The following is a 22,473-nucleotide window of genomic DNA, read 5'->3' as shown; positions in this document are numbered from 1 at the left end:
CCCACTAGGCACCAGAAAGATTTGCAGGGTCAGAGACGCATTTGCTGTGTGGTGTGAGCAGTGGAACCTAGAGAACTGTGCTGTGAAACTGCAACCAGGAGAGGCAGCCTTGTGCTGCTGTGCTTTATAGAGGGAGAGATTTGCCTGCTGTACTGCTAAATACAGAGACCCAGGCATCTGCACTGAGAGAGATCCACAATGGCGTGCCAGGGACAAGGACTGCAATTTCCATAGAGGGAGATGGGGCAGGCTTGAGAGAGGAGCCCCAGAGTATTGTGTGACTTCTCACCTGGCCCTCCCAGAAATGGACTTCTGATTGGAGGACACTTACCCATCACCAGTGGTGAGAGGCCTCTGGCCAATTTTATATTTTTCCAACATGTTGCTATTCTGAGGATCTGAATGCCACTAACAGTGTTAGTTTAGGATCACTATGCCCATTCCATTACCATGGAATATAAATGTTCTCACTTTGAAAGTGAGCTCTTCATAAAGATTTAGGGGTCCCTGAGAGAGCATGATTGTACATTGGTTGTCTACTGGCAAGCGGTTTAGGGCCTTAATGTGGTAGATATGCCATACTATTTGCTACCTCTCACAGAGTTCTCTTTTAAAGAGAATTGATAGTTGTATTGATATCTATCATGCCTTGACATTGCAAGTGTCAGTGTTTGACATTGGTGGTAGATGTTGTGTGAACTTTGGTATTGTCCAAACTGGACAGGGCACCACTGGAAGCGTCAGGAAAACCCAACTCAGAAACTCTCTAGAGAGTCAGTGTTACACTGACTGTTACATAATGCTAGCTAGGGGCATATGTACAGGAGTTGCAGGGGTCGCCATTGCGACCTGACCCCATGCTCCAGGGGGCCCCTCCATGTAGCTGCTTTATGCCTGCTTCTCCTCCTCCTTCTCCCGCAGACATTCAGTGGAGGGTATCAGTTCCTCCACATGCTGGTCCCGACACCTCCCTATCTCTGTCCTGCTTTCCTGGGCTCCTGTGTGCTTCCCTGGCCCCCCTTGCCCCCCCCCCCGCAGCACTGCTGGGTTTCCCTCTCCCACCTCCCGCCTGCTGCTGTGTCTGTCAGGATGGGGGAGTGGGGAAGGAGTCAGTAAATATGTACTTTACTGGCCCTTTCCTTGTCTTAATGAATAGAGTCAGTGATCGGTACTCATCGATGCTTTTTTTTCTTATTTATTCATAGCTGGGGTCTGGTTTAGACCCCTGATATTTTACCAAAGCCCCCCCAATGGGGGTCCTAAAAAATACGTAAAAGATAATAATAATTTAATTATAAAAATAATAAAAAACATAAATGGGAAAAAAAATACAAAAATAAAACAACAAAAATAAAATACCATTGACACCAGTGGCAGAACTACCAGGGTCACAAACTGGGCTGGACTGGGCTCTGGCATTCTGCCACAGTGGGGGAACCACAAGACAGCAGGAAGTTGGCCCCTGTGGGACCATAATAAAGGGTCCCACAATGGGAGTAAAGGGCCCCGGGATCAGTGGGAAGGGCCCTGGTCAGGGGGTTTCTTGCATTGGGGCTCTGAAGGTTCTAATTACACCTCTGATGCTAGCCATATTGCTAACACAGATTGCTAATATTGATTTATAAAAACAATAGTGTCTGTGATGAACACCATGCGTTGGACATTTTCAACAACTGAATAAAGGGTAATGTAGGGAGGATCACAGTAATCTTTGGACCAGGGGTGTCAAAACTCCCAACATTGATAGAAAGCTTAAAAAAGTGCTACTCAATTACAGTTGTCTGAAATGTCCACAACATAAATAAAAAAGCAAATAAAAAACGCATGCCCAGGAAACTTGTAGAATTTCTACTTAAAGTGTTACTAAACCCAGGACCCTGCATTCACTATATCTGGTCTCCCACAGGACACAGGACATGGAAATGCAATTATTTTAATAAATATAAACTGCTAAATACTTTTTTCTAATTAGCAGTTAGAGCAGTCTTGTGACTTCTATCAGTGTCTGGTTTAAGCTTGTGGGAGGAGTTTTCATTCTCCCCTGATTGTCCTTTGAAGCTGCAGGACCCCGACCCTCTGTCTGGACGGTGCTGATTGGCCCTGTACTGATCACATGTACTCTTTCAAGAAAAAAAAACTCTTTAGCAATACATACCTATCTGAGTATGTGCAGCCTGCCCCCAAGGTTCTGTTCTATCAGCAGATAGATTGGAGACAGTGGAAGAAGGGGAGGATCGGAGAAGACAGGATCAAACAGCCTTTTGACACAATGCGAAGGATTAACCCCTTAGGCTCCACAGTGAGTATAACAAGCATGCTTTACTGCATATACAGACTGATTTTTACTGTTGTTGGTTTAGTAATACTTTAACCACTTGACCTCCGGAAGATTTACCTCCTTCATGACCAAGCCATGTTTTGCTATACGGCACTGCGTTATTTTAACTGACAATTATGCAGTCATGTAATGCTGTACATAAATTAAATTTAAATAATTTTTCTTACAAAGAGAGCTTTCTTTTGGTGGTAGTTAAGCACCACTGGGTTTTTTTTATATAAACAAAAAAGGGCAATAATTGTGAAAAAAATAATATTTTTTACTTCCTGCTATAAAACACATCTAAAAAAAATATATAGAAAAAAAATCAAATTTCCTCAAATTTAGGCCAATATGTATTCTGCTACATATTTTTGGTAAAAAATAATCCCCAATAAGCGTATATTGATTGGTTTGCGCAAAAGTTGTAGTGTCTACAAACTATGGCAGATATACTGGAAGTTTTATTTATTTATTTATACTAATAATGGCAGTGATTAGCGACTTGTAGTGTGACTGCGATAATGCAGTGGACAATCTGACACTAACTGACACTTTACAGGAACAAGTAACACTAATACAGTGATCAGTGCTAAAAATATACATCGTCACTGTACTAATGACACTGGCTGAGAAGGGGTTAAACATCTAGGGCGATCAAAGGGTTAAATGTGTGACTAACCAGTGTTTATGTGTGCACTGCAAGGTGATTTACTAAGGGATGTGCTTATTTTTATCCCCCTTTTGGCAGGGAAAGGAAAAACAGCATATCCCTGCTCACAATAAAGCACTCTGTTTTGTCTATATAGACAGAGCTTTGTTTATATAGACAGAGCCTTCCTCCTCGTCCAATGGATGGCCGTCTGCACCCGCTGATCGACGTGTGCTATTACTAATATCAGCACAAGCAACGTGCTGATGGCGCCACTCTCCCACACATCCAAACCTGTCGCTTGACTACCACCAAATGACATCTCCTACACAAAGTGAAGGGGTCTCCCACTGTGGGGGGTAATCGGGGATTTTTTATCACTGATGATCACTGTTATAAGCAATAATTTCTACCTGTCATGAATGGTTTTAAATCATGACAACTTGCTTACTATTGTGATCCGTGATTGGCTACAGCTTACCACATGGTACAGGGTGCTGTGATTGGCCCAAGTACTATGTGATAGCTGTGGGGCAATCACAGAATCCCAATTTTAAGCAAAATAGTCAAGAATGAAAGCCATTCATGACTGTTTTGTTTACATTGTAATAATGTGATTGCTATGACCAATCATGCATGGTACATGGTGCCGAGCAGACACAATGGTCATAGGATCGCACCATTGTGCATTTGCACTGTAATGTACCAGTACATTGCAGTGCCTGCAGCTGCCTTTGCTAGCAAAAAATATACTATTAGTGAATGGCAAGTGATTAAAAACCAACTCAGATTTGAAAGATGAAATTGTTTTTACACTATCCTTTTACTTACATTCACCTGTCAGCTGGGAATTGTCAACTGACAACTGAATATGCCAGACAAGGATGAATGACTGGTTATTGGGATGCCAGTAGGTGCTGACTTCTTAACAACCAAGAAGAGTGTGAAGTGAAATGTTTACCAGGAAGGGGGTGGCCTAACGCGGCATGTGAGCTGACACTTTCTTAGCAGCTCCATGATCACCTCTGCTTAATCCTATGTACCTGCCTTTGTGTCTCGGCTGATTTCCTACCTGGCTGCTTGATGAAGGCCCCCTGCTCCCTTCTGTGCATTTAGTGGATGGGAAATCGCAAGAAGAAGCAGCCCCCGGCCAAAATGAATCTCACCACATGCTCTGGACAAGATGGCCGCCGCTCCACATGTATCCCTTGCATCCACGCCAGAATTGTTTGGAGAAGAGCCGGACCCCTCTCCACCACCCTCTCTTGGGGCCATTCCACCAGCGCTACTATCCCAGACCTCCCCCAGTGAGGATGGCATGGAAGAAGAGCCTACTCTGCTGGATGTTCTTAAAATTATCAAGGTAAATCATTCAGATCTTATGGGCAAGGTGGAAGAACTTAAACTAGACGTAACAATAATGCGCTAGGACATGCACAAGATCCGGGATTGGGTCTCTGACACGGAGTGGCGCATTAGTGATCTGGAGGACACTTCCCACGCTGTCATGCCTGCTCTTAAAACCTGTGGCACCAAAATCAGATCACTGGAAGATAAGGTGGACGATTTGGAAAGCTGTCTGCGCAGAAACAATCTGCGACTGGTGGGCCTCCCTGAGCGGGTCGAGGGGTCTGACCCAGTGTCCTTCCTGGAATGCTGGTTTACCCAGGAATTTGGGAAAGACTGCCTGTCCTCCTGCTTTGTCCTGGAAAGCGCCCATAGAGTTTCTAGCAGACTGCTCCCTGAAGGTAATCCTCCCCGCACCATGGTTATCCATCTACTAAACTACCGGGGCAGGGACACCATCCTACACGCTGCTTGCCTGAAAGGGAGCCTCAAGATCAACAACGCGATGGTGTCCCTCTTACCTGATTACTCCCCTGCCGTTCGTGCATCAAGTGCCAAATACCAACATGTCAAGCAGCTGCTGCAGGAAAAGCCATTCAATACTCGATGTTATTTCCTGCCACATCGCGGGTCCAATATCAGGTGCATTTCTTTCAAACCCCAGTGAATGCTCTATTTTGTTTTTGATCACTTCGGCTGTATAGGCCAAGTCCCCTTTCTTTATTAGCTATTAGGGGTTTAGGCTCGCTCCTTGTTTTTTGGAGGCGGGCAGGGGTCAAACTCGGGTAGAGGCATTTATTTCAAATGTCCTCCTTTCAAATTGCTTAAGTATTTGCTGATATGTTTGCTGGTATGTGTGTTGTATGTTTGTGTGTGATTCCCTTTTGCCTTGCCTCCTCCTCCCAGTGTGATTGCAGCTGTGTGGGGGCCTATGGTCAGTACAAGGGGCTGCTAGCCCTTAATGTTCTAAGGTTTAATATAATTTTCCTTATGCCATCATGTCTAAGGTCACACGCATGTCCTGGAATGTGCGGGGGTTAAATTCCAAGTTTAAAAGGGCCTCGTTGTTTGATTTCCTCAAGGTACATAAACCACATATTCTGTGCCTGCAGGAGACACACTTAATGGGGTCCAAGGTCCTTGCTCTCATAAAACATTGGGTACTGTGCGGATATCATGCCACCTATTCTAACTATGCCCTGGGTGTGTCAGTTTTAATACGCAAAGGACTACCCTTCTCCTGTGAGAGGGTTGTTTTGGATCCAAAGGGTCAATATATTTTTCCTCTGTACAGTATATGCGGTGCCTTTACTACTAGTAGTGGTATATGTAGCCCCCCTGTTACGGCTGCGGTCTTCACAGAATTAAGTTTTCACTTGTTAACCTTACCAAAAATTGCAACCCTCATCGTTGAAGGGTTTGACTCGGTGCTTGATGCAAGTCTGGACCGCTTGAAGCCTCTTCACTATGAATCTAAGTTGTTTGGTCAGTGGAGTGCTTCCTTTGGGTATGTTGACCTATGGCGACAGAGGAATACCCTGGCTAGGGTGTACTCGTGTCAATCCCAGACCTACCGTGCTCTTTCCAGGCTAGATTACGCCTTGGTGACATTGGATCTAGCCAATCTATTCTCGCAGTCTCATATATAGCGCAAACGATATCAGACCACTCTGCCCTTTAAGTAGAACTGCTTGAGGCATGGGCTCTCATTTTGGCTGTGGAAGCTCAGTCCACTCTGGATAACCACTCCTAATCTGCAGTACCCCATACACCAGGATATGTCCCATTACTGGAGGGACAATGTGGGGTCCTCCCCCATGAGCCCCACTTGGGATGCCTTTAAGGCGACTGTGCGGGGCTCTTACATCTACAATATCGCCAAACATTGGAAATCCACCCAGGCTATCCTCCGTACTTTGGAGTCCTCCTTAGAACAGCTAGGGCCCAATATACCGCACTCCCCACTCCAGATTCCCATTGGATATTGGTGGGGGCACATAAAGCCCTTGATCTCCAAAGGGTGGATACCACTCAAAAACAACAACTAGTTTTTAGCTAGGTTACATGAACACAGTGGAAAGAATGGCAAATTGTTGGCATATCTTTCTCGTGCAGCATACACTGATAGGTCTATATCACAAATTAGACTCTAGACATGTGCACTGCCAAAAAAATTTGTTCGTTTTCGTTTCATTCGTTTATTTTTTTTTTCGTTTGGACATTCGTTATGATAAATAAATAAATAAATTTGTGCATTTGAACATTCGTACATTCGAACATTCGTACATTCGTACATTCGAACATTCATACATTCGTAAATTTGTAAATTAGAAAATTCGCATGTTCATAAATTTGTACATTTGTAAATTAGAAAATTCAGAGATTTGTAAATTCAAAGTGTGAAAATCCAAAAACCCGAAAATTCGAAAATCTGAAATAGTAACTAACTATTAAATTATAGGTATTGTAATTTCCTTTCAAATTTGCCTGTTAGTGAATGTAACAAATACGAATTTATCCAAAGTTACGAATTATCCGAAATAACAAATGCTGCATCTAAACAAATGGAACGGAACAAATTAATGATAAATAATAATAATAAAACGTTTTTATTATTATTATTGTTATTTATTATTATTAATTCATTACGTTCCATTTGTTTGGATACGGCATTAGTTATTTCGGATAATTCGTAACTTCGGATAAATTTGTATGTGTTACATTCACTAGCAGCCAAATTTGAAACGAAATTACAATACCTATAATTTAATAGTTAGTAATAGTTAAGTTATTATTAGTTAATTATTATTTCAGATTTCCGAATTTTCGAATTTACAAATTTACGAATGTACGAATGTACGAATTTACGAATTCACCAATTTACGAATGTACGAACGTACGAATGTACGAATTTACAAGTGTACAAATTTACAAATGTACGAATGTACGAATTTACACATTTTCGAATATTCGAATTTACGAATATTCGGAAAAATTAGTTAAACAGGCTTTTGTTAATTCGGATATTTCTGAATGAATGAATTTGTCAAAATTTGTTAAAAAACGAATTCGGAACGAAACAAATTGCACATGTCTATTAGACTCCATGATGGATCAGTCTCATCAGATCCTTCAACCATTAACCAGACGTTTAGGTCCTTTTATGAACACTTATACTCGGCTCCGACGCCCCCTGCCGAGCTTGAGTTGGTAGGCTTCATTGAATCCATCCAATTTCCCAAATTGGAGGACTCCCACAGACTTATTTTGGATAAACCCCTAACGATTGAAGAAATTACAGAGGGCATATATTCTCGCCCTCCAAACAAGACTCCGGGGTTAGACGGTCTACCCACAGAGTGGTACAAGCACTATGTGGAAGACCTTGCAAAAAAACAACATTCTCTGTTTGAAGCTGCATTGGAGGAAGGGGAGCTTCCCGCCGCTATGTGCGAAGCTTTGATCATTGTACTCCCCAAAACTGACAAAGACAAAATATTATGCGGGTCCTATCTTCCAATCTCCCTATCGAATAGTGATGTTAAAGTGCTGGCCAAACTCCTAGCTGTAAGACTGCAGAAGGTTATTCTTCACCTTGTGCATCAGAACCAAACAAGGTTCATGCCTGGTAAGAGCACATACAATAACATTCGGTGTCTTTATTTACATGTTCACAGGGCAGCCACTGACCAAAAAAGCAGACTTGTGTTATCCTTGGATGTGCTGAGGGCTTTTGACACCGTTAACTGGTCTTTCCTTTGGGAAACCATGCATCAGATGGGTTTTAGCCTTCACTACATCAATTGGGTTTGCCTGCTCTACACTAACCCTAGGGCCAGGGCATGCACCAACAAGGACATATCTGATGTTTTTTCTTTATAGAGGGGAATGAGACAGGGGTGCCCACTCTCGCCGCTTCTGTTTGCACTGGCCATAGAGCCTCTTGCTCTGGCAGTGCGACAGTCGGCGACGGTGGGTAGCATATGCTATGGTGAGCAAATGAAAAAGATCTCTCTCTATGCTGAGGACACATTAATTTAGCTAGATGGCTCAGAGCAGTCCTTTGTGTTATTAATGGGGGTCGTGGAGGAATTCGGGAAGGTCTCTGGGCTACGGGCCGGTTGGGAAAAATCTGTTGCGTTTCCCATTGACCCTAACCTCGATTACACATATCTAACTTGCTCCAAACTGGTCATTCAGCCCACATTTAAGTATCTCGGGATCCAAATAAATGCAGATCTGTCTACTTATGAATCCCTTAACATCACTCCAATTATAACTCACATGGAGACTAGGCTCCGCACTTGGACTTCCTTGCCTCTCAATCTGATTGGCCGTGTGAGCATTTTTCTATGATATTAGACTCGATTTTGTCCACCTTCCTCTGGCAGGAGGAGCACATTTTTTATAAATAAACCTTCTTTTGTCCAAAAAAAAAAAAATACTGGATTTTTGCTTGCACAAATCCAGTATTTTTTATGTTAATGTAAAACAATCATGTTTTCTTTTATTAATGCTTTTTGGTTTTAAATTTTTTTCAATAAATTGTTAACTTTTATACATATTGGTGTGTTGCTTGCCTATAAAATCCTGATTCCTATGGGGGTTATATCTATTTTGTTCTACTAAACTGGGGATGCTGGCAGGCAAACACCAGACTCCATAATAGTGGATTCTCCTTCTTTGATGATTGAAATTGGAACAGTTTCACTGTGTTAACTGTGTTTTTCATTAAACTAAGTGAGCATTAACTTTTCCAAGTGAAAATTTCTACTCATTTAGTAAATCAACCCCTATAATTAACAGAATAATCTGCAGTGACATTAAGCTGCCTTACCATTGTATGTTTGTACTTCAGAGTGTTAAAGAGACCCTGTCACTTCATTAAAAATAAATTAAGCATGCAGCACCCTATGAAAGAAGTTGCCTAATATTCATCACTCTAGATGCTGCTATTATCTGACACTTCCAGATGTGTTGGATAGCATTTTCCTCACTGTAATAAAATAAATGGTGGGAGAGACCACAGTGCCCAGTGGGGGGGGGGGGTTACTATTAGACATACCATGTCTGACACGTCAGATAGTAGGGTACCCGGAACTCTTCAAGAAAGTGAAGAATTAAGTATTAAACCTTTGGTGCCAATGTCATAAGGCTTTCATTGCCAGCAGCGGAGAGTGGGTAAATGTGGAAAGCTGAGTCTCTGCTTTCCGATGTTATTTTTGGTGGCTATAAATTGCCAGGAAAGTGCTGCCTTCTCTTTGCGCAATTTTAACAGTCATGTAGCCCCATCAAACAAGTGTCATTGAAGAGAATCTCTCTTGTCCATTATGTAATTACATAAGGACTTTGTCAACCCCTATGTGATAACAACAAAATCACATAAAAAAAATTAACAGACAATGAAAAAGAAGAATTTCAAAAGTTTTTAAAGCATTGCCTATGGACAACTTTGGGTACTAACGTTTGTTGCATTTCACAGGTGCGCATAATTTTAAGGCTGGATAGGTTTAGGAAATCTTTACTCGATGCAAATCTCATCTTTTATATTTTACCAAAAATGATATACTGTGTTGGGGGGGCACTAAAATAACTTGCACTAATATCATGTGCATAAATTTGTAAGTGCTATGAGGGTTTCTGCTTTCAGAAAATATCAAATATTTGGTGGTTTTAAGCAATCTTCAAGCCTCCGGTGTGCATGCTAACATGTGAAAAATGCACAAACAGCTCTGGCACTGGCAGCAAAAGGCTTAAAGAATAACTAAACCCCAGAACAAAATTGTAATATATTGCAGCATACAAGTCCTTATATGTGGTGGCTGCATTTGTTTCCTTTTCAGGCTTAACATGCTTTTCAGCAAGTACAAAAAATACATTGTCGTGTCCTTTGAGCTGAACTGGAAGCATAAAATAATCCTGTTTTTCTTCTGTAAACTACTAATCACCCCCCCCCCCCATGTAATGGGGATGATAAAAGGCAAAAGCATTTGAAACCCAGCCTGGGTGGCAGCCATGACTCCCTTCACAAATGCAATGTAAAGGAGCATAGCCATTAAGACAGGAAGTACGTTGTGCACAAGATTCCAGGTGAAATTAAAATGGATAAAGCCTGAAAAAAGAAAACTAACAATTACCTCATCTACGGACTTGTGAGCTGCAATATTTTTTTTTTTTTTGTTTAGATATGCTTTAGGCTGCTTATTTCACAGGGTGCTGCATACTTATTTTTTTTACCACACTGATAAGGTCTCCTTTAGTGCCGGTTCACACGACTTACAGCGCGACTTTGCAAGGCGATTTGGAGGCGACTTCAGTGCTACTTTAAGCAATATACAACACGACTTAAAGTTGCCTCCAGGACAGGCGACTTTGGCTGTGGCCAATCACAGAATAATCAGCTCTCTGGGAAGGAGGGGTTTGCCTGGGTAAACTAATTTCTTTTCCTGTAAAGTCGCTTCAATATAGATGGAGATCTGACTTGGAGGCAACTTCCATTAAAATCTATGGGTACAAGTTGCCTAGAAGTCGCCTTGAAGTAGTATAGGAACCTTTTCTGAAGTCGGAGCAACTTCAGTAGTGTACATTAAGACAGCTCTCATTCACTTCAATGGAATTTCTTATGTCCTGCGACTTGGGGCAACTTGAGGTCTGACAAGTCAGATCCCAAGTTGCTTTGCATGTCATCCAGTGTCTGTTTTTCCACCCGGCTTAACATCGAGTCGCAGGTAATACATCCTCTTGGGCGATCGATGGATATCGGATGGGGTGATCAATGGCATATGTATTCTTTTGTACTGTATTGTATCATTAATTTTGTACTGTTTCTAACTGTATTTTGCTTTATGCTGTATCACATCTAACAAAAAAGCATCCCCTGAGGAAGCCGTAACAGGCGAAACATGTCGGGATAAGTCACTCATTATTGTAGAGTGACCATTTTTTCCATCTGCTGTTTGGATGTGTAACTATATCTGCGTATCTTATGTACAGCCAACATTTTTAAATTTGTTTTCTATGTAATAAACTGTTCTAGCTCTTGAGCATGCATTGCTGAATGAGAGGAGTGAACTTCACCTTATCATTATTGTCACATTTGAGAGGTGTACGTCTGCAGAGGGTAAAATGCAATACAGCTTTGGTACAAATAAACCACATATGTGGAACTTTATGTGTTGGTTTTTATTTACTAAGGTCATGGTTTAGCCAGTAGCAGCTAGTCTAATTAAACTGGAAAAACTTTTATTTGTATTTTGGATAAAGTAAGGGAGGGTTATAAAAAACATTAATGGATTTGGCGGCAGAGGAAGTTTATGGATTTATCCCGGGATATCTGAATGGCTGACAACCGCTGATGAGATCCAGCCTAGCTGTACAGCATTCACCAAGTCCATATATAACCCAGGCTTTTATGACCTCCTGTAATGAAGAGGTCCACCTGTTCTGGTAAGCGCATTCCCATGTTTTAATCCACGATTATTGATGCGTTATGGATCAGCCTCCCTCCATCAAGAGGAATTGATTATATGTTTTAGCATATGGACTTTTGTTTTCTTCCTTTACTTGCCTTTTGCGCTGCACTAGCATTACTGTTTTTTATTTGTTATAGAGGTTGGTGAATCCTTATAGTGTCCAGCTTGCATATACCATCTTAAAGCGGGGGTCCACCCACACCGCCAAAAAAAAAAAATATTAAAAGCCAGCAGCTACAAATAATCCAGCTGCTGACTTTTAATACATGGCCACTTACCTGTCCCAGGGTCCAGCGATGTCGGCAGGCGACGCCGAGAACCCGCTCGGTTCTCGGAAGCTGCCGCCGCCATCCTAGGTAAGGGAATTAGGAAGTGAAGCGTTGCGGCTTCACTTCCCGGTTCCCTACTGCGCATGCGCGAGTCGCGCTGCGCGTCCCAAGTGGTCCCCGCTCTCTCCTGGGAGCTGTGTGTTCCCAGGAGACAGCGCGGTGGGGACGGGAAGAGGCGTAGACTCCCATGGGAGTCTATGCCGGAAGTGGGTGCAAATACCTGTCTTAGACAGGTATCTGCACCCCCCTCCCCCCTGAAAGGTGCCAAATGTGACACCAGAGGGGGGGGAGGGTTCCGAAAAGCGGAAGTTCCATTTTTGTGTGGAACTCCGCTTTAACCTAAGTTTGCGCTGATTGCCTTTTGCATATCAAGGGAGGGTTATAACCCGTCAGATTTTTTTTTGTTATCTGTTTCCCATTGCGGAGATTCCTCTTCACTTTCTGTCCTATAGCTAAACAGAAAGTGAGAAGAAATCCCTGCAAATTAAGGGAATTTCTTGGGGACCCCCAGGTCCCCTGAACTAGTGACCCCATTGGAAGATTTCTCCTCTATTACTTTTCTGGGGACAACCCAAAATTTGGCATTTTCTTTTGCTTTCACTTTCAATAATATTAAACAGCGCAAATAGAGAGGGTGAATCTCCCTAATAGGGGCACGGACAGCAATAAAAACTGGTAAGGGTTCTAATCCCCCTCCACTCCATCCAAAACTAAAAAAAAGTTTTTCCCTTAGCTGTACTTTAAATTAACCTTGTGCGAATACAGTTTTTTAACCTTACATCTACTCTACTTTTTCATTTCATTTTTTGTGATTGCATATTTATATTTGGGAACTTTCTGAAAATCCTTGACAAAATAATATGAATGACAGTACAGGACCATGCCAACAATAGAAAAGTACAAGGCATTTTTTTCACACTATCCTCAGGCACCTTTATTACTTTAGGTTGATAGACCCAAAATGATAAAGTAAAATGTATTGTATTCTATAATTGGCACTGGCAGTTCCTTGACTGAGATGGAATTCTATTTCTATTAATCCGAATTACTATCACTATAAAATATGCCAGAAAATCAGATTGACAGAATTTGATTGATAATATATATATATATATATATATATATATATATATATATATATAAATAAAAATGCATTATCAATGAAAAGCTCCAAAAGCTTCAGAAAACAAAATTTTACAATAATAATATTAATAGTTATTATTATAATTTAGCACACGATGTCAACAAATTAATTGTGTCAACTAATTCCTAAATACCAATTACATTTTTAACATATCTATAAAAATATGCAGGGCATTTATTATTTGGTTTTAATCTCAAATCTGGATCATGCAGATTGATGTACCAGTTCCTGGGAGGGTTTCTAAAAAGTCTGTTATATCTAGCTAAAAATGATCACAGGGAGGATGAATGACTGCATGCAATGTGGTGGATTGGGAGCCAACTTTGCAACACATCAGGTGCATGATTTACTCAAAGTTATCTCCTGAACCAGTTTTGCAAAGAAAATGACCTACACCCCAATGGATTAACTTTCTCAAGTTCTGATTAATTTACATATTTAGAAATAGGTTGATTAGAAGACGCTATTACAAGAAGCTATAAGTACATGTGCCGCCCTGAAAAATGGCTGCTGCACCCTTGTACTTGGGCCCTGTGCCTCAATCTTCAAAATAGAGACAAATGAATAGGTCTGCCACATGCTATCTCATAGAAGAACATCATCAGTGTGAGGCAGACTCACTGGTTTACAACTCGCAGCCACAGTGCAGAAGCTGTGATCCTAATTTGTGCACATTGGTGATTACAGATTCATCCATGTATGTATCTGACCCAGGCTTAAAGTTTTACTAGAGCCAAAAAAAAATTTTCTTTTAGATAGAATGATGAGGGGTTAAAACCTCTGTCAGGTTGTTATTGCTGTCGGTGTTCCTGCTTGGGCGACTTACTCACTTTATTTGTACTGGGGGGACAATTGTCACCAGGATTGAAAGTGAGGAAAATTTCAAATTTTGAGTTGTCAACATAAGAGAAATAGGGAACTCTACCAACAGGGACTGTCACTTCTGGTGATAACTGTCAATGAGGGGATTTACCTCACTTTTGATTGATTTCCTTTTTCCCTACTGTCTGAATGGAAATTCCTCGAATATGACAAAGTGTTGAAAAAAAAAATTGACAAAATTCATTAAAAAAATGTGACTATAGTTAACATTTAAACAATTTAAATGATCGTTTTAATTTGGTGGATCAGTTTGTCCATATTAAGGCTGCAATTCAGTTTAGAAATGACATCTTTCTATTCAAACACTTAAGCCTCATACACACGATCTGATTGTTGGCCAACAAAACCATGGACTTTTGTCCTAAGGGCGTTGGCCCAAACTTGTCTTGCATACACACGGCCACACAATTGTTGGCCAACAATTACGAACGTTATGACGTACTATGTTGCTTTTCAGCTCTTTAGCGCCACCCTTTGGGCTCCTGCTAATTTCATGTTAGTTGAAGTTTGGTGAGTGTTGATTTGCGCTTTTCATTTTGCACTTTTCATTTCATGCTTTTCAGTTCGTTTCTGAATGGCCGTTCGTCAACCAGACATGTTGCGTAATCAGAGGAGATAACGTGTTTTTTATTATTGGCCTTGGAGTTATTGCTTTGACATTATTTTTTTGGTTGACTAATGATTGATTTGGTATATTTTCTATATTTTTGGATGCATAGAATGCACTTTTTTGTTAAGTTCTATTGGCAGATAGCATGTCTAATTTTATTTGTTTTCTTTTTTTAACGCACAATTAAAAAAATGTGGAGACTAATACTTGGCTATGTGTTTTACTTCAAATGACAGTTTGGGAGTAGGCAGTTACATTTAAAAAAAATACAATGTAAAATTGACAAGGGTCACCAACATAGTTGTATCTTTGATCTTAAAAACTATGGGATAATGGTGTTATGGTAACTTGCCCAAATACAAAAAAAAGCATAATAATATTATTCTTGATATCACTAGAAAAAAAAGCCTTTGAAAATTTGTTTGTAATAACTCCATCAGTAACACCAGCAAAGCAGCTTCATGATTATCCCATTAAAGAAGAAGAGAATATGGGCTGCATTTTTGAGATTTCATAATTAGCCACGTCACGAATGTCAATTCTCCATTATGAACGCCAGTTTACAAGACCAACCGCTTCTGGCTCGTCCTTGCTTCCGAGCATGCGTGTTTGTACTTTGGACTTTTGTCCAACGGACTTGTGTACACACGCTTGGAAAATCGACAACACGAATTTGTCCGCGGAAAATTTTAAAGCCTGCTAGCCAACATTTGTCCGCGGAAAATCCGACAACAATTGTCCAATGGAGCATACACACGGTCGCACTTACCGCCAACAGCCTGTCATTACACATTTCCCGTCGGAAAGTCTGAAGGTGTGTACGCGGCTTAAGTTAAAACTTGAACATAAAGCAAAGCTTTGTTTTTTAGTATGTTGAAGTCTTGAAAATATTATCGACAACTGGTGAGTTTTAAAAATATTCTAGAAAAATGTTTTTGTAGCCTTACTATAAATGTTACTAAAGGCTTGCTTGGATGGAAAATGTATGATATGCATATGAAGTTCATTGCTCAGAAATTCTATGTGTAATGCACATAGAACAGGTAAAATGTACATGGCTGTGCAATATAAATACATTTTAAGAATAGATCCATATACTTCGTAAAAAAACTACAGAAAGCCTTTTTTTTATTCTGCATGAGTTTCATAATTTCAACCATGACCTATTAGAAAGAACAATCCTTGAACAAATAGTCAAAAGATAAAGACAAGGCAGTCACTGTAGTTTAGGACAACCTAAATAGAACTGAGGTAAGCGCAATACAAGTGGCAAGTGCTATTAATCTAAAGTAAAGAAATATAAAGTATAACAGAACAAAGATTTACATACATGTTTGGGAAAAGCTCTGTTTGATGCAGAAGACAAAAATCACTAGTCCAATTCCAAGCTTCATTCTGTTCCTAATAGGATTCTATTCAATGCGTAGAAGAGAACAATATTTTAGTAATATTATTTGTATGTCATGTTTAAGCTGAGCTTTTTAAGGTACACCTTATAGCAAATTTCTAGTGAAAAAAATACACTTGCATGCTATACCTGTTTTGCTGAACATGTCTTTAGACAGTATAACGGAGAATCCAAAAGTCCATAGCCCAAAATGAAAAGAGTGTGATTTGATTAGGGTGGCGATATTATGCAATATTATGTTGTTTTTAATGCTTACCTGACAAGTTTCAGGTGTCTTCTGCTTGTAGCTCTTTTGCAGGGAACAATCAGGGGTGATTCTATTTAACTAGGACTCCACTGTGGATGCCTTTGGTTGTCCCTAGTGACATAAAAGTAGTACAGTGCTGCGTAGAAAATTGGAAGTAAATAGCAGCCAACACACCTATAGACCCAAGTGTTAAAAAATATACAAAAAAAAATGTGTAGCGCTATAAACCCCGAACATACAATTAGGTGTTAGCATAGAGAACTATGATGTACTCTATAAGGTACAAATACTGTGTACATACTATAAATAAAGTGAAAAAAAAAAACACAATGCAATATTAGTATAAACTAAATATGATACACTGTGTACATATATAATATGTAAAATAAAAATTGAAAATAAATATAAATAAAGCAAAGCCCAAAAAGTCCAAATGAGACTGACACCACCCAGAACTCTTATGACGAAAGTCCACCAATGTTGTTGGAAAAATAGGAATGGAAGTGAAAAAGCCACCACCAAGGGTCTTAGGGGGCTTAGCAAAGGTAAATGGCTAGGAAGGACCTATGTCAACCTGGACGCTAAGACTGAGAGACCAACTGGATCAAATAGGTAAGCAGAGGTTTGGAAGCAGCAAAGGTGAGCAGGAAAGCTGTTGGTGGTTCAGGAGACGTCACCGAAAGCAACGAGAGGCTTACCAGAGGTTGTTGACTTGAGAGGACTTACGTCATGCAAGTCGAAAAGGTTTAATGACCGACTGGTCGGAATGATACATCTCAGATATCCTCAATGACTTGCAAAACTAAGATGGCAATCCGGCTTCCACAGTTATCCACACGGTATAAAAAATATATTCCAATAGAACGCCACAAATGAAAATTGGTATATCATGCGAGAAATGGGTAAAAAGACTCACATAGTGTAATAACGTAAACACTGGTTTATTTTAAAATTATCAAAAATAGACTCACATATTAGAAGATCATCAAAGGCACAAAATTCAAATAGCGGTAATTGTGAAGGGTCCACTTCACAATTACCGCTATTTGAATTTTGTGCCTTTGATGATCTTCTAATATGTGAGTCTATTTTTGATCATTTTAAAATAAACCAGTGTTTATGTTATTATGCTATGTGAGTCTTTTTACCTATTTCCCGGATGATATACGAATTTTCGTTTGTGGCCTTCTATTGGAATATTATTTTTATACTGTGTGGATAATTGTGGAAGCCGGATTGCCATCTTGGTTTTGGAAGTCATTGAGGATATCTGAGGAGATGTATCATTCCGACCAGTCGGTCATTAAGCCTTTTTGACTTGAATGACGTAAGTCCTCTCAAGTCAACAACCTCTGGTAAGCCTTTTGATGCCTTCGGTGACGGTTCCTGGACCACCAACAGCTTTCCTGCTCACCTTTGCTGCTTCCAAACCTCTGCTTACCTATTTGATCCAGTTGGTCTCTCAGTCTTAGTGTCCAGGTTGACATAGGTCCTTCCTAGCCATTTACCTTTGGTAAGCCCCCTAAGACCCTTGGTGGTGGCTTTTTCACTTCCATTCCTATTTTTCCAACAACATTGATGGACTTTCATCATAAGAGTTCTGGGTGGTGTCAATCCCATTTGGACTTTTTGGACTTTGCTTTATTTATACTTATTTTCAATTTTTATTTTGCATGTTATATATGTACACAGTGTATCATATATAGTTTATACTAATATTGCATTGTGTTTTTTTATCACTTTATTTATAGTATGTACACAGTATTTGTACCTTATAGAGTACATCATAGTTCTCTATGCTAACACTTAATTGCATGTTATACACTTTGAATTTTGTCTAAACACCATTTACTTGATTTTCAGGGTTTATAGCTCTACACATTTTTTTTGTATATTTTTTAACACTTTTGTCCCTAGTGACTACTGACTCTTCCAAAGATTAAAAGATCACTTGTTAGGAAGGAGTTTTGAAAGTAATCATATAGTAATAGATGTTGTTGTGGAGTGGTTTGAGGGTCAAGAGGAGGATTTTTTCCTAGATGGTATCAAAATGCTCCAGCACAATTAGAAAAATGTGTATAAGTGCATTGAAGTTATGTAAATTTATAATGAAATATAAAAATGTTTCAAAACCCTGAGTCTTTTCTTTCTGTGTGCAGCTATGAACTATTGGATCTCTGCCCACATGTAAGAAAATTATTTGCGATTGCTTTCACCTAGTCATTGGGACCAAGTTCAGGTTACAAGTTTTTATTTAAACCAACATGTCTTAGACCCCTTTCACACTGGGACGGTGTCAGTGTTAGCGGTAAAGCGCTGCTAGTATTAGTGGGGCTTTACCATTGTTAATGCAGCACTTTTCGTCCGCTAGCGGGACACTTTTAACCCCCGCTAGCGGCTGAGGAAAAGGTTAATAGCACCCGTGTTGCAGCGCTGCCGAAGCACTTTGCAGGCGCTTAGACAGCACTGCCCATTCATTTCAATGAGCAGGCGCGGTGGAGGAGCGGTGTATACACCACTCCCCCACCGCCCCAAAGATGCTGCTTGCAGGACTTTTTTTCCCATCCTGCAAGCGCAGCGCCCCAGTGTGAAAGCACTCGGGCTTTCACACTGGGGTGGCTTGAGAGGCACTTTTCAGGCGCTCTACATGCGCTATTTTTAGCACTAAAACACCTGAAAAGCGCCCCAGGGTGAAAGGGGTCTTAATGACTATGATGCTTGTGACCGTTAAATTATTATTTTAAACTTTACAACTTTTCAGTTATATAAAAAGAAGTGATTTTGCGCAATATTCTGGTGTGTAAAAAATATAATTAGTCCTAATGGTGTGCGTACAGTGCGCTAAGGGTAAAAATTATAGATAACAATCTAGTGAACTATGTTATATGTGAACACTCACTACAGGGACATAATAGTCTCACATAAATAGTAAATGCTAAAAATCATCACATAGTTAAGATTATAAAAGCTAAAATATGTGCAAAAAATTAATAAATATCATAGGTGATAATAAAAAAGCAGTGAAGAAAAAAAATAAAAAACAATCAAAGTGGATAAAAATATATATATATATATATAGTGTGAATGATGGAAAATAATTTAGTCCATAGAATACAATCAATAATGCATAAAAAGTCTCTTCTGTGTGGGGTTTAAATAATTGAAGATCATCTATTGAGTGACTGGCTAGTGATGTAATATGGTTAAATAACCCATACAGATTCCATATAATGACTTCTAAGTGTGGTCTCATAGAACTCTCACCTTCAAGCTGGTAAATATTAGCATTGAGGATTAAGAATATGTTGATGTAATTGTTGATGGGTTCTGTCAGTGAAGCCAAGTTGATGGGTTCTGTCAGATCGCCAAAGACCCCAGGATGGAGGCTCAGGCACAGCTGTCATCCTGGGGTCTTTGGCGATCAAATCTTTATTGAGTGGCAAATTCGGAGCATTTGCAGGAGATATCGATGAAGGAATTTAAGGGAGAGACCCACGGGCTTCACTGACAGAATCTATCAACAATTACATCAACATATTCTTAATCCTCAATGCTAATATTTACCAGCTTGAAGGTGAGAGTTCTGTGAGACCACACTTAGAAGTTATTATATGGAATCTGTATGTGCTATTTAACCATATTACATCACTAGCCAGTCACTCAATAGATGATCTTCAATTATTTCAACCCCACACAGAAGAGACTTTTTATGCATTATTGATTGTATTCTATGGACTAAATTATTTTCCATCATTCACACTATATATATTTTTATCCACTTTGATTGTTTTTGATTTTTTTCTTCACTGCTTTTTTATTATCACATATGATATTTATAAATTTTTTGCACATATTTTAGCTTTTATAATCTTAACTATGTGATGATTTTTAGCATTTACTATTTATGTGAGACTATTATGTCCCTGTAGTGAGTGTTCACATATCACATAGTTCACTAGAATGTTATCTATAATTTTTTACCCTTAGCGCACTGTACGCACACCATTAGGACTAAATATATTTTTTACACACCAGAATATTGCGCAAAATCACTTCTTTTTATATTATTATCACATTGTGTTGTTGTGAACACCTAGATTTTGCTACAATTCTTTTATATTATTGTTTTACACTTTATTATCCATTTAGCGTGAAGGACACTTTATCACTAACTTTTCACTTATACCTAGAATACACTTGCTAAACAAGTAACAAGCATTGCCCCTTGGCATTTAAATCCCGCAGGGGAAGCTATGTACGTGCAGTTTGCATGTTCTTGCCATGCTTGCATAGGCTTTCACCAGGTACTCCAGTTCCCACCTAAAAACACACCGGGATTGATTTACTATAACTGTAGAGTGCAAAATATGGTGCAGCTCTGCATAAAAACCAATTAGCTTCAAGTTTAACGGAACAACTGAACTTAATTGAACAAGCTGAAGTTAGAAGATGACTGACTACCATGCACAGCAGGACCATATTTTGCCCTCCCTGGATTTAGTAAATCAACCCTATTAAGTTTGCTGGTGTCCAACCCAACAGACCCCAAAACGTGCATAGGACTGTATAAGTGGTGTGAAAATGATACTAGATTGTAAGCGCCTTCATACCCAGGAGCTAATTTATATAGTTCAAAATGTAAAATGTCTGTAAAGCACTGATTTATATGTCAGTGCTATATGAATGCAGGTATGCATTAAAGTTTTGTATTGATAACCAATATTTTTATAATTATCATCATATTGTTTAGTATCTACACAATGCCAACATTAATCAATTATCATATTATGTTATTACACAGTAGGTATTAACGAACAACAGGCATTTATGCGAGAGGAACATTTCAGAATGAATATTATGAATTAGAATTATATATTTTATATACTAATTATTCTTTCTATAAAGTAGGAACATCCTTGCTAAACTTTACAATGAAAAGTCTTGCAAACAATATGCACATAAGAAATATTCTTTTAAAGAAATCATGATCAAGCAGAGTCTTCATATCAAAGAGCTAGCATCCTTCCACAGACTTACCTTGTCCTGTTATAGTAGTACACTGTAGTTTAGTGTAGCTTGCAGGATTGCTCTGAGGGCTTTTAAAGGTAACCTGAACTCACTTCAGAAGGTGTGGTACTTTCCAATAATCTTGCATCATATGGGTGTTTGTTGAAGCCTCTGGCATTATGTCTTTAACCACTTCAGCCCCAGAAGGATTTACCCCCTTCCTGACCAGAGCACTTTTTACAATTTGGCACTGCATCGCTTTAACTGCTAATTGCGCGGTCATGCAATGCTGTACCCAAACAAAATTTGCGTCCTTTTCTTCCCACAATTAGAGCTTTCTTTTGATGGTATTTGATCACCTCTGTGGTGTTTATTTTTTGCGCTACAAACGGAAAAAAGACCGAAAATTTTGAAAAAAAATGATATTTTCTAATTTTTGTTATAAAAAAAAATAAATAAACTCAATTTTAGTCATCAAGAAAGTTAGGGAAGGGGAAAGGATTGGGGGTATGGGAAGGGGGGAGACGTGAGTATCACCAGTACTGGGTCACGAATATTGCAAGTGCCCGTACGTTTGTACTTGACCCGTTAGGGTATTGTTGCTGTAACCATATTAATCGCTGTAAAAAGAGGGGAGTTGGGGGGGAGGGAACAACCCAATAGAAATGGGTTTAGAAAGGGGTTACTATGTGCAACAATGTAGTCATAGATGTTGGTTATTAAAATAAAGTCAATTTTATTCAATCATCTTAACATATATAAAATCGCATCAGTAATTCAATACTGTGAAAGACACAACTATAATGCAAATGCGGCCGCGGGTAACAAAACAAACAGGACAGACATAACATATAAAGCTACCCAATCTGGGCGTATTGCATTATACCCCGGTGACCTTGAAAAGCCGTCAATCAGCCAGAAAGTGGTGTGTAGTATCCACTAAGGTTAAGTATTCTTTGCTAATGAATTTTAAAGTATGGTCATACGTGGCATAATGCAATTGAGAGTGGAGGGTGTGATGGGGGGAGGCACCTGTGCTAGACCGGGATCGGAATGCA

The 22,473-nt window shown here is 39.5% G+C and overlaps 1 protein-coding gene across 1 annotated transcript in view; it reads right to left on the bottom strand.

The window, feature by feature from the left end:
* The window catches only part of LOC141127596 (uncharacterized), a 74,666-nt gene that overhangs the window by 5,884 nt on the left and 46,309 nt on the right, over nt 1-22,473 (bottom strand). Inside the window, exon 3 of the mRNA XM_073614206.1 lies at nt 16,084-16,165. Within this exon, the coding sequence (XP_073470307.1) occupies nt 16,084-16,165 (82 nt within the window). The remainder of the gene's footprint in view (nt 1-16,083; nt 16,166-22,473) is intronic.

The sequence above is a fragment of the Aquarana catesbeiana genome, linkage group LG02 (genome assembly GCF_042186555.1).
Source record: "Aquarana catesbeiana isolate 2022-GZ linkage group LG02, ASM4218655v1, whole genome shotgun sequence".
Taxonomy (NCBI): Eukaryota; Metazoa; Chordata; class Amphibia; order Anura; family Ranidae; genus Aquarana; species Aquarana catesbeiana.
Note: the sequence above shows the minus strand (reverse complement) of the source record. Positions and strands in the feature narration are given on the sequence as shown.